Source organism: Pelodiscus sinensis, chromosome 1 (assembly GCF_049634645.1).
Source record: "Pelodiscus sinensis isolate JC-2024 chromosome 1, ASM4963464v1, whole genome shotgun sequence".
Lineage (NCBI taxonomy): Eukaryota > Metazoa > Chordata > Testudines > Trionychidae > Pelodiscus > Pelodiscus sinensis.
Genome location: NC_134711.1, coordinates 121862903 through 121876772, shown reverse-complemented (window position 1 = coordinate 121876772; position 13870 = coordinate 121862903). Strand labels below are relative to the sequence as shown.

Here is a 13870-nt window from a genome sequence, read left to right as displayed (position 1 = left end):
CAGAGCAGCTGTAAACTGGCCTAAAAGCCTAGCTGATGCTACTGTGGCATGGGCAATCCCCAATGGGCATAGCACTTGCGGTGCCAATTCCATACTTCCCGCCAACACAGAGTGTCCCAAAGGAGGGAAGGGAACTGCCAGAAAGCACTGCAGTGCACCAATCTCCCTTGACTCCACTGTAGGCAGCTGGAAATTAGAGCACCTCTAAGCTCTGACCTCTGCCTGAGCCCAAATCACCCTCCAGAAGCCCTGTGCATTGGGGAAATATGAAGAAAACATAACACCCCCTTCCACTGCTGCACCAAGCACAGCTCAGCTAGAGCCAAGGATCAAGGACTACATTTCTAGGTGCCAGTACTGGCCTCTGTCCTTTGTTATAGTTTCGGATCTGCAAGGTAAATGAATGGTGCAGCTTAGTTGCAATAATTGCTTCATAGGTGACAGGTGGTCCTACGCTTTCAGGTATTCTTAGGGTATCTGCACCATCTCCCATTGCACCACTGGTTTGCTTCATCCCATCCCTCCTATTCTCAAGGCTCTGTGTCATAATGACCGCCCCGAACACAGTGTGGGTGTCCTTTCTGAGCCACTGCCACAACTTCTGCCTCAGCTGTTGGGAGGGAATTAGAATATGTTGCTCCCTCCTCCTGCCAAAAAGGAATAAACCCCAGTCTTTTACTTGCTAATGTAATGATTCACAGACTTTAAGGGCAGAAGAGCCTATAATTTTCTAGTCTGACCTCCTAACACAGGCCAGAGAACTTCACCGTGTAAATCCTGCACTGAATTTAATAACTTGTGCCTGTACTAGAATGTATCTTTTAGAAATACATCAACTTTTAATTTAATGAGCTCAAGTGATGGAGAAGCCACCTCATCTTTTGGTAATTTGTTCTAACGGTTAATTACACTCGCTTATAAAATGTATGCCTTATTTCCAGGTTAATTTTTCCCTGCTTTCAAAAAACTTCTAGCCTTCAAATCTTGTTAAACCTTTGTCTGCTAGATTAAAAAGTAATGAAATATCAGACACAGATCCTCACTGCATAGGTAATTATAGGCCATGTTGAGAAGCACTGACTAGAGGGACACCAGACGTGCCCAGGAAAACACATGATCTCAATCTTCCACTTCTTGTAAGAAGAAGTTTGTGTGGCCAAATCCCAACCAATGTGATTTGACAGAATGCCAACAAAAGGTGGCAATAAATCATAAAATAGCCTAAAATAGAGTTTGAATTAATGACACTTCTCCAGCCTGTCAAAATCCCTTAGGAAGATAATAAAGCTGCCCGCTACAGTTCACACTAATGATGTCGGGCAAAATTTTGCCTTGAGATGTGTCTATTGTATTTAATGGACGTAATTTGGCCTGTAATTTGTGCAGTGCTATATACACCACCCAAAATGACTTTTCTATTTTGTTGTGGGGGAAGTGAAGGGAGCAGTGTGTACTACATTCTTAGCACTTTCACACTGCAGAGTGGTGTTTCAGTGCCCCATCCTACAAGAAGTAATTCAAGAGGCCTTTACTACCTGAGTTAAACCAACTGTCCATCAAGGACAATAAATGGCTTCTGCCCAGTTAATTTGGGAGCAAAGTGACAACACAGCAACAGGGCATACACAGAAAATCCCCACCTAAACCATTCTGTGGAGCATGAGAAAATGAACCACGACTGAATTGCAACTCAGGGGGACACTAATGTGTGCAAATGCCTATCCTTCAACACCCCCCACACAAAGGTGAAAGGAAACAAGCATCACCTCCGATGCAACTGTCCCTTTCACAGAAGCATCTGTGCAAAAACAGCACCTTCTCTGCTAGAAATCCCAGCTCTGTGCAGCATATCAGCACCCTCACTCAACAGTGTAGCCAAGGGGAACTGGCGCCACAGGAGAACTGTATACTCGAGACCAGCAATTACGGGGGATAATCAGACCGAGAAGACTGCTGCATTACCTAACCTTGCCCTCCTACTTTTATTAATAAATTTGTTTTCTACAGGGTACAATCATCAGCTGATTTAAAGACCATGGAGACACTGAAACCTGCCCCTGGTTCTCTTTACATCCTCTGCCATACACTGAATCGAAGCAAACCACATGGAGACTTGAGGAAAGAGGAAAGTAAGTTTTAAATGGTTTTCCTGCAGTAGTGTCTGGCTAAGCTACTTGCCTTGACCTCTTATGACCCTCATTCTCTCCACTACACTAACGATGCCAGTTCTGATTTTGATCCCTCTGCCCCCTCAACCTTCCCCAGGCCCCATACATGGAATGTCTTCCCAATTCTGGCTCTCCAACCGAATAGGTTCCCTTCATTCAAGTCTCTCCTTAACGTGCACTTTAAGAAACAAGAAACATGGCCTGAGCCACAACGCCATGCACAGGCCTAAACCAAGTAACTGTGGGATCCTGATGCCATAACCTTTGCACCTTCCTCATCTCATCCCCTCCCTGCTATTGTCCTTATTTTTCCCATGGAAAGTTAGACTGAAGACTCCCTTGCGCCTCCTCGGCTTTCTGTTTGCTCTACAAAAAGCACCCAGGACGCATCTGAGGTAGATGCAATGAAAACAAAGATTGCTTGAGTGATAGTCCAGGAGACAGAATTCCTCTCATTAGTCCAAAAGAAAGCAGCATGAAGAGAGTGCAAGCTTCTTGACACTGCTGCATTCATTAACTTCAGTACTCAGAGGTACAACCTTTAAAAAGGCAAAAGGATTATTCTGGCTTCAGGCTCGTTCACTATTTAGCCCTGCACCACTGGAGCCAATAGGAGCTTGTGTCACTGATTTCCATAGAAACAAACTTAGTCCCTCATTTATTTGTGTCTGCGATCAGGCTGAAAAATAGAGTTAATAGGGAAGAGAACGATTTTAATGTAAACTTTCCACAAGGAAAAGTATTGAGAGCACCAAACTGATCTAACACAGGCTATTGAATAGCTATTATATAGCACTATCATTTACTAAAATCCTGCAGTCTGACTTGAACCTCTTAATAGTGGAGTCTACTCCAGTCATAATGCACATTATGGGTATGTCTACACTACAGTGTTATTTCAAAATAGCTTATTTCAAAATAATGCATCTCTACACAAAATATATTTCGAAATAGCATTTTGCTATTTCAAAATAGCATGTCCACACTGAGTGGAGGCTGAATTGCATTTAAGGCTGGTCGGAACCAGTTCCTGCAGAGCACCAAATCAGGACTTACTGTGTGGGGCTGCTGCCTGAGGCTATCTAAGGTCTGTGCTTAAAGGAACCCCCCCCAGCCAGCCAGTTCTCAGGTTTCCCTGCTTGCTTGCCTACCTCGATGAGGGACAGCAAAGCATTTTGTCTCTGCGTGCTCTGGTTGCCCTCACTCGGGACACCACAGCACTCTGCAACATGGAGCCAGAGCTGCCCCTGGGCACTCTGGTGCTTCTCGTGGAGGCGTTGCTGCGAGCCTGGCTGCACTTTCTGCAGGCTGCCATCTGGGAGGTCCATTGGGAGGCTATTAGTATCCAGGAGGCCCTGCGGGAGAGCTTCCACCCTGTGGAGCATGAAGAGCCTCCCTGGTCTGCCCCGCTGGGAGCTTGTGCCTCGTTCCTCCCTCACGTCCTTCCACTTACCCCTCTCTAACCCCCTTCCTGATGTCAAATAAAATACATGTATTTTCATGAACACAAACTCTCTTTATTTAACTAAACTGGGGGGAGGAAATGAAACTCTGGTGAGTCTGGGGAAAGGAGGCTGGAGAGCGGAGAAGAGAGGGGAGGGGGAAACCTGGGAGTAGAGAAAGATGGAAGGGGGAAGCAGCAGCTCAGGGCTCAGGGGTGGAGGTGTTGCTAGACCAACTTGATTTTCATGCGAACCTGGTTCTGGGTTTGCATGTGGCCTTTGGTGGCCAGGCTGACAGCTATCCTGCCATAGACAGCCGCGTTCCTCCATCTAGTGCAGAGATCATGGACGTTGGGGGCAGCCCCCCCCCCAAACCTGAATAAGGTCCATGATCTCCACCCTGGACCAGGAAGGTGCCCACCTAATCCGGGCCCTGGCAGGATCTTGGGAGCTGGCAGACTGCTCCTGGGGAGTGGTGAAGGGCTGGCTGCCAGTGGCTTGCTGGCTTATGTTTTGGGGTCATTGGGTATGGGGCAATGACTGCTGGCTTTGGTCTGACAGGCTTGGAGCTGGCACAGGCACTGTGGCCAAAGTCGACCCCTTTAAGGGCTCCAGAGCGGGGGGAGGGAGAGGAGTGTTCTTGGTTGAGACTGGAGTGGCCACCAGGGTTCCCTGGGAAGGCTGGAGGCCCCCTATTTTGAAATAAGTGTCAACACAGCACTTATTTCAAAATAGCTATTTTGAATTTGGCGTTATTCCTTGTGGAATGAGGTTTACCAAATTCGAAATGAGCGCGCCGCTATTTCAAATTTATTTCGAAATAATGGTTTGGCTGTATAGATGCTAGGAAAGTTATTTTGAAATAACTTTGCTGTGTAGACATGCCCTAAGGGAGACAAAACAGATACGCATAAAAAGACTTCTGGATAAGAGGGCATCAAAAAAACAAAGTTTTAACTGTGTAAGTCTATATAATACAGTCAACAGGTTTTTCATCTGGCATTTTGGGAAAAAGGGGTGTGCCAGTAAGCAAAAAGTTCTAGTTAACTAGGAGAGGGGGAGGGAGGAATTGTGGGGTTGGGATATGGGAGAAGGTATGGGGCACATGATCTGGAAGAGAGTTTGGGTGTGGAATGGGACTTGGTGCAGGGGGTCAGGGCACAGGAGTGGTTTCAGAGAGCTGGATCGGGGGTGGGGAGGCGAGAGGAGATGTTCATCTCAGGCAATTCCCCACAAGCAATGGGAAACCTCTCTGCTGCTGCTGCTCCTGGCAGATACGTGATTAATCAGCTTTACACAGCCTCCACGCATAGGCAACAGGTCTGCAGCTCCCATTAGCCTTGTTTCCTGGCCATTGGGAGCTGTGGAGCTACTGCTTGAGCCCTGAGCCCCCTTCTGCACCCAAAATCCTTCCCGTCTCTGGCACCCTGAAACTTCCCATGCCCAACCTCAGCCCTACACCCCCTCCCACTTTCTGAACCCCTTCTGGCTATTCATCCACCTAAGAACAGCTGGCACGTCACTACTTCTGAGGAGCCTGCCAGCCCTATGCCAACCAAACTATAACCCAGACTTTCTATGAAGATCAGAAATGCCCATTTATAGAGTTCTCTGGCTGATACAGGGTCAGATAACAGCTTTTATTGAACATACCTCCACAATATTATTTACTAATGTAACCCCAAAGATTGTAATTGAGTAACACGAGAGATATAATTACCACTATGCCTGTATAAATATATATTACCTTCAGGACGAGCCTTTGGTTTCTTGAGCCCTCCATCTTGCATCAACTCAAAAGCAAAGGAAACATTATGGACCTGCAAAGAGCAATATATTTAAATTTCCAAATCCGAACACATAGTAAACAAAAAAAGTTACTTGCTTCTCCCTTCTCTGTCATTCAAAATGATGTTGGGATTTATTTTGTTTTTAAATAAACGACATCTGTTGATCTGAGTCCCAAATGTTTTCCTCTCAGGAGTAAAGGCAGCAGAAATCAAATCTACTGAAGGATGAAGAAGAAAGTTTCCAAATTTAAAGAGTCAAAATGTAATAAGAGCACATTAGGAATTACAACACCCCATGAAAACTTGGCAGAACAATTAAGTGTTGTAGACTACTGTAGTGTGCTACAGAGATTGATAAATCATAGAAATGTAGGGTAGGAAGGAACCTTGCAAAGCCAACATGTCACAGCCTTTATATGAGGGCAGAAACATCTGCATTTATGGTGAGCTCTTCCTGCCTGTGTACTCAAGAAAAATTATAGTGTTTCAGACTTTAAGGAACAGATCATCGACCAACCAAGCTGCAAGGAACTTAACAGAAGTTACTCAACAGAAAACAGGTTACAATTAGAGGGTATGTCTACACTACCCCGCTAGTTCGAACTAGCGGGGTAATGTAGGCATACCGCACTTGCAAATGAAGCCCGGGATTTGAATTTCCCGGGCTTCATTTGCATAAGCGGAGAGCTGCCATTTTTAAAACCCCGCTGGTTCGAACCCCGTGCAGCACAGCTACACGGGGCTTGAACTAGGTAGTTTGGACTAGGATTCCTATTCCGAACTACCGGTACACGTTCCACGAGGTTCGAACCAGCGGGGTTTTAAAAATGGCGGCTCCCCGCTTATGCAAATGAAGCCCGGGAAATTCAAATCCCGGGCTTCATTTGCAAGTGCGGTATGCCTACATTACCCCGCTAGTTCGAACTAGCGGGGTAGTGTAGACATACCCAGAGAGATTAGAAGTAAAGTCAGGCTTAACATTTTCAAATTATTTTCACTTGATCATTACAAACTAAGTACCAAGGAGCAACAGTAAAGGGCTGTCCCAGCAGAAATAATTAAAAGCAGTATTTTGAAAGAGGAAAAGAGGGCTTCTGAGTGTTATAAAAAGGAAGAGTCACATTAACAGAGGATCTATAAATCTACTCTTAAAATTAAGGCAAAGTCACAGAAGAGAACAGGGAAACACAGGGAAAAGAAAATATGAAGAGGATCAATTAGAAGAGAAACCTGTTGGGAAAAAATTTTAGTCTGAATGGTTTTAACATGAGCAATCAGCTTTTTTTCTGGGTGCCTACTGAGTTTAAGAAATTCTTCCTCTCTGCATGTGGAAAGGTAATTCAGATAAAGAGATCTTTGTAGTCTTGTGTCTGTAAGTGACTGACTCTGGAGACATTATGCGACATGGGGGGGGAATTTAATTAAAACTACTCATCTCAGTGAGTGGGGGAGTTATGCATACAAAATCTCTTTGTATTAGGATGAGAAAAGGTCCCCTTTGTTGGTTTAATTTTAATCTTTCCTCCTACTCCTATTTTTCCTTAATTTATTTAAGCAAAACTAATTTCAGAGGTAGAAAGAGATGCACAGTTAAAAAAATAAAAGCTAACTAATCCCTCCCCTATATTCATATATACTAGGTCTACACAAGAGGATGAGTATGAATCAAGATACACAAGTCCAGTTACATTAATTGTGTAGCTGGTATCAGCATACCTTGATTCAAATTTTGGTGCTGTTCCTGAGAGGTTGATGGGACTACTGGTGCCACTGGGGGCACCCTCAGCATTCAATATAGCAGGTCCTTACTAGTCCAGCTCAATTGAACCCCAGAAGATCAATCTCTGGAGCATCGATTCATAGGTAAGTAGAGATGTGACCACACATACTCTTTTCTTCGAACCAGTTATTACTGGTTCTTATTACTGAAGACTGGTTCAAAACAATACCTCATAACTTGGTGAATCTCATGCAGCTAGACATTAAACAAGCAACAACATATTTACAGTTGCATAGCTATAGCACTATAGACAGCCATCGTATGATTTTCTACTCCAGAAAATTCAACCCAAAAGAAAGTGTCAGAAGAAAAAGCGAAGCAGTACCTATGAAGGTTTTTCTATGAAGTAATACATAAATTAATCTTTCCCAACCTGCTCTATAAACACAGCCCACACAAGAGTATTAAGTCCTTCCTCACACACGCCCTTCCCATTTTTCTTTATTACGGAAAAAAAAATACTCTAAGGGCCACATCTATACTAGCGAGAAGATCAACGCTGCAGTGGATATGGAGGGAGCCCCCCCATCGACGCCAATACTCCACAGTTTGCAAGGAGTAAGGTAAATCGGCAGGAGCATTTGTTCCCATTGACCTCCCCTTGCGAAGCCAGGGCAAAAGATCCAATTAAGGTACATTGACTCCAGCTACGCAATTAATGTAGCTGGAGTTGCATATCTTAATTCAAACTTCTGGGTAAGTATAGACCTGGCATGAGATAACAATGGTCTCTACTCAGATTTTATTCTTTGGCTCGGTTGCTCCTAGGGATTCCTCTCACAGGACTTCTCAGACCACATCCTGGATCATCTTCTCTCCTGGAAACCACTCCTATTTCCCATACATCCACATCCGGCAACTAATCACCTGCCTCAATGAGTCAGCAGAACCCACATGGTTGTTTCTCAGTGGGATCAACCCTGGTTAACAGGGCAGGGTGTTTCAGGCAAATACTTCAGCTAGTTACAAGGCTTTCCTAATTTGGTAAAACACATTTTTTGCTCCATGGTGCTAGTATGATCCCTTCTGTTGAGGAAGAGCTATATCCATGAAAGGTGAGTTGCAACAAAGACCATACTAAGGACATTAAATTGCATTTAATCAGCTAATCGAGTAGCCAATGGAATTTCCATCCACTGCTTCAATAGTCGATAAGGAAGGAAACTGCAGAGCCACAGCGGGGTTAGATCCCAGCCCCGGGAGCTAACCCTACTGCACCTCTGTCTTTAAATGTAGTAAGAGACACCCGGCTCTTACTACATTTAAAAGGCAGAGGCGCAGCAAGGTACTGGGTGGAAGCCTGCTGAGGACAGAGTAGGGAGCCTGCTGAGGACAGAGTAGGGAGTCTCTCCCAGCTGCTAGGGTCAGGTCACCCCACCCACACGGCCCCTTCTCTACCAGCTGGGAGAGACTCCCTGCTCTATCCACAGCAGGGAGCTGCTGCTGCAGCAGAGGGAGAAGTGTCCCTCCCCTAGCCAGGCAGCTCCGTGTGCAGAGCCCTGAGCCTCTGTCTGGACAGGGCTCATTAAGCAGCTGCAGGGCCATGCTACTGCACAGCTTAGAGGGAACTTTCCTCCTCACCATGGTTGTTGGGAAGGCCCAACACTGATGACCTGTCACCCCGCCTAATGCCACGCAACATTCTCAACCTGTATATCACTCTAGGCAGCAATGGTCTATTTTACCTGGTGGAACAACCACCTTGCCCTCTCCTCACAGCCTAGTCTGCAATGCCCATCCACAATAACCCACTTTAGGTAAATGCTTAGCTAGAGTTTTGCTTTGGGTCTCCCAGGGTGCTATCTATGTACTTAGGGACAATGCCTCCCCTCCCCAATTCTGCAGTGACTTATGGACAAGCAAAGTCCCGAGCTGATGTAGACTGCTGTTGACACCAGCGGGGCTCTGCGTTGCATGCTGCGTACATGGTGCTCATTGTATGGTCAAGACCTACTTCTTACTGCATATCTGGTACAGAGTCAATGCCACTATCAGTATTCAGCAAATGTGTCCTAATCCCAGTACTGTGAGAGACTGGCTATATGGTCTTGCCCAAGTACCTACTGCTCTGCCTCAGTTTCTCATGTACGTGACAGGTAATATTACTTATTTCCCTAATTTACAGGAAAGTGACAAAATTAGGAAGGAGAAAGGATGGCTTTGTAGTGAAGGGAAAAGACTGGCATGCAGGACATCTGGTTTCAATTCCTAGCACTGTGACACTGAGTGCCTGTGCTAGCTTGGGCAAGTCACTTAGTCTCCTTGTGCCTCAGTTTCCCACCTCTAAAATGGGGCTAATATTACTTCCTTTCTTGGACTGTAAACAGTTCAGGGCAAAGATTGGTTCTTATTATGTCTATGCATGATGCCTCGCAGAATGAGGCCCTGGGCTCAGAAGGGCCTCTAAGCATTGCTGTAACAATAATTAAACAAGTAAATCTACTTGAATATGTAAACGTTCTATGTAAGTGCAAATTATTTATTATGTTATACCCTTTGAGTTTATAAACACCATCTGACTACAGCTGTGCTGAAAAATCATAGGACCAAGTTTTTCTTTTCTTCTTTACCTACGTGTTTAGGTATTCGTATCTTGAATGTGTCTCTTAGCCTAGCTGCGAAGGAGGTACGGGTAAAGTCATTGGGATGTACACCTTTGTTTCACAGGCAACCTTTAGAGTACAGATTCTAGTAACTGTCAGATACTACAACAAATGCATCTTTGCTACACCCTTTTAAAGAAAGGATACACTACACTCTGACTTAACTGGGCATGAAGAGAATGGAGCCACTGGGTGGAAAACAGTATGAGTGACATGCTAATGAGATGGGTGCATACTGGAATTTCTACTCACCTTTTGATCAAAACTTTCAGGTGTTAAATAAAAGTTGTGGAGAGGAACAAAATAGTCTTCAAGCAGACCCATGAGCAATACCAAATAGACACCATCTGCAAACTGAGGAGAGATAATGGTGAAATTTCCTGGATGCAGGCAGTAGGCATCCAGTTTCATGCAAGACTTCGCAAGCAATGAGAAGAAGCAAGATAAATAACCCAAAGTATTTACATCTACATGCAGCACTTCATTGGCTGATTTACAAACATTTAATAATCTACTTTTTGCTCCATTCAGGACTGGGAAGGAGATGCGCTACATTGACAATGGGAAACTATATTTTTAAACACAACCCAGAACACTGCACAAAATTCATGCTTGCCTTCTCCTTGTATTACACCATATATCTATTCATGTGACTTGGGGTGCGGTGCACCAACCCCAGAAGAGAACTGCATGCAAGCCTTTGAATAGGCCTACCAGCAGAGTTCCACTGCTCTGAACCAATACAATTCCTTTTAAATGTTGGTAGGTACTGTCTATTTCAAACAGAATTCCTTACCTTGGTTCCAGTAGGACCTGTGTGACATACCCTGAACTTCTGATCAGAGATAAGATGGCACGTGCAAAGAGTTCTCTGGGGCAGAGACTGTCTTTGCTCTATGTCTGTACCACGGTACTAATGAAGGACTAGTTGCTTCCCCTCCTCCCCCCTTGCTGCCTCCATCACAAAGAGGCAGCAAGGGGGAGGAAGAAAGGTGATGCTGGAGGGAGACAGCTTAGAAGCCTGTTCCCCCAGCTCCAGCTCTGTGGGAGGGGAAGGGCCGCAGTGGCGGCCAACTTTGAAATGTATAAGAGTCCCCTGGGGCTCTTGTACATTTCAAAGTTGGAATGCTGCATGGAGGCTGGGATCAGTGGGGGACTCCCCACTGGCCCTGGGCTCCAGGCGCTGTGCCAGCTTTGAAATGTACAAGAGTCCCCCGTGGGAGCTCTTGTGCACTTCAAGGAGGAAGCGCAGCTTGGAGCCTGTGGCCAGTATGGGGCTCTTGTACATTTCAAAAGGCAGAACACAAAAGTTCTTATCGACTAATCGAATAGTTGATGGGAATCCCATTGACTATTCAATTAGTTAGTTAATTGAAATTTAACATCCTTAGTACTAATGTCTAGTATCACAGGGTCCTGCTCCATGACTAGGGCTCTTATGCTCTACAGCAGGGGTCTCCAAACTTTTCAGCCCGAGGGCCGCATTAACTATCAAACAGCAGTTCGGGGGCCGACTACACACTTGAGGTCCAAATAAAAAACAATCAAAACATGGATGTTGTTTTTAATTATGTATTTAATATTATTTTATTCAGTTATTATTTAATAACACATTCATACACTGCACATGAACACCTGTATTAGTGTGAATGGTGAAATTGTTTCCTGGATGCCAAAATAGCAGACATTTCTGGCTTTAGATTTGTTGTCCCTAACATCAACAGTGACCTGAGATTATCATCGGACAAGTTTGTTCTCAAATTGTTCTTCACGTATTTCATTCTTGAAAATGTTTGTTCACACAGGTATGTTGTTCCAAAGATTGAAAGGTACCTTGATGCAAAAGTTTTGACATTAGGAAAGTCTTCCTTGGGCAAAAACTGGTAAAAACCCACCAGTCCTATTTTGAACTTGTCCCTAAGGAGGTCATTTGCTTGCAACTCAATGACTTCCAGCTGCAGTTCATCTGGGCAACTGGCCACATCTGCTTCAAATGGGTTTTGAAACAATCTCACTTCTTCTGCCTTTGAATCCAAAAAGGTCTCCACGGGCCGGATGAGAGGGCCTCGCGGGCCGCATCCGGCCCCCGGGCCGTAGTTTGGAGACCCCTGCTCTACAGTAATACAAATATCAAACCAACAGTCCACAGATAGCTGCACTTCAGCGACCAGAACCATATACAATAGCACTGGATAAGACACAATCATGTTAGCAGAAGCAGAACCTCCTATGAGCTGTCAGCAGGTGTAAGGGGGAGATTTTCAAAGGCACAAAAGACAGAAAGGTGACCAACACAGTGGAAATGAATAGTAGTTGCCAAAGAGCAATAGTTGTTGCCCTTTGCTCCTTTGAAAAATCTTCCTGTACATCTGCTTTGTAGGCCAGCCGCTAGAGGAAGAAGTTATCTCAAACTCTTGAAGAGGTCTCATTCCATCTAGTTAGGGATACCAGTACAGGTAACGCAGCCAGCATGTTAATGTACTACTGAACAATCTGAGGAAAGTAAGCAATAGCTCAGTGATCAAAATTCTGTGTGATCTAGTAACTTGTCAGACATGAAAGTCTCTCAACCTACTTTCCAAAGCATAAAAATCCTTGTTAATTCTGACCACTTTGCACTGCAGTTTAGCAATTGCTTCCACAGTAAGTGAAATGGTATGAGTCCCAAGACTATGATCAATTCCTAAAATAGAAGGGTGTTGCATATGACCAATCCTTCCACTTACTCTAACCTTACATGGCCCATTTTTTTGGAGTTTTTACATTCTTTTGTACCTCTCAGCACTGGTAAGAATGGTGCTGGACTCACAGCTCGTGAAGATCACAGACCCATACCCATAAATCAGATACTGCATTGACAGCAGTCATACAAAACTTTTAGGGCAAGAGAGTTGATCAAGTCTCCACAGCCCTGTTAATCACTGGTGTCTGCACAGAGATCACAGTGTATCTTTGTGAAACACACAGTCAGGTCCCAGGACTAGGTTATAACTTACCATTAACTAAGGTAAAAACACCAATCAATAGATGATCAATTTAATCCACATCAGCCTAGGCCAGATTCAAAACAAATTACCTAAATTAAATGTCAGTGTTCTATAACCAATTCTCTAGGCTATCCAGTGCCCACACTTACTCTCCTGGGAAAACAGCAAAGAGTAATTTAACCACTTAGCCTAATTTTAAAGCAGTCTTTATCTTCAATGAACTTGCTTTCATTAAACAGTATAATTGTTTCTATTACAGCAGTGAGAGCTATGCAAGCTTCAGATATACTCGCCACTGAGTGAAAACAACACGTCCCTGTGTCTCCAGAACTCATGTTTGATTGGGTTATAGTGTTTCCAAGGATATCCAATATCTAATCTGTGTTAAACAGAGACAGATGTATGCCACAACAATTACTGAATCAACTGGGGATTTATCCTGGTTCAGATCAACAGCCTGAATTCACGCAATTAAGAAAGACATGCCGTGACCTCCTCCCATCCATAATTTAATTAATACAGCTGGTGCTTTGCAAATGTTTTCTGTTAGAAAAACTGGCCTGAAACTCAGCCACATACTACAGCCAATAAACACAAATATTAAATATTCTAAAACTACCCTTGTTATATGAAGCCAAGAGAGGTTACAAATTACCAGTAGTATCTACTCTAAGTCACATTTGCAGTAAATGAACCTGAGAAGCAGCCAGAGGCAAATGCTACTGCAAATTATGATGGCCCACAAGATAAGGCTAACACTTACACAGGAGTATCTCCCTAATGGAACTATTCACATGTACGGAGATAAATGCATGCAGAAGAGTTTGCAGAACTGGGGCCCAAATGAGCTTTGCTTTCTTGTATAAAATGCCTACCTGTGTTTCTAATTCTGTCACTTCCAAATTCAGCTTATTGAGGTGTTTGTTCACAAAAGTGATGAGAGACTGTAAAGGAAGATGACAAAGAGCAATGTAATTAGAAACAAGAACAGATACCCTTATAGTAGGGTTAATACAACATTAGATTACAATGTTTAGTAAATGATTATCACAACACACTCTTTACCAGTAACACAAATTTTAAAAACTTCAGGGAGTAGA

The 13870-nt window shown here is 44.1% G+C and overlaps 1 protein-coding gene across 4 annotated transcripts in view; it reads right to left on the bottom strand.

Annotated features, from left to right (window-relative positions):
- The window catches only part of PARVB (parvin beta), a 90291-nt gene that overhangs the window by 5127 nt on the left and 71294 nt on the right, over positions 1-13870 (bottom strand). For all 4 annotated transcript variants that reach the window (XM_006127729.4, XM_075899641.1, XM_006127730.3 and 1 more), the window contains exons 10-12: positions 13646-13714; positions 10036-10137; positions 5358-5430 (exon numbers count right to left, since the gene is read on the bottom strand). In XM_006127729.4, the coding sequence (XP_006127791.1) occupies positions 5358-5430; positions 10036-10137; positions 13646-13714 (244 nt within the window). The remainder of the gene's footprint in view (positions 1-5357; positions 5431-10035; positions 10138-13645; positions 13715-13870) is intronic.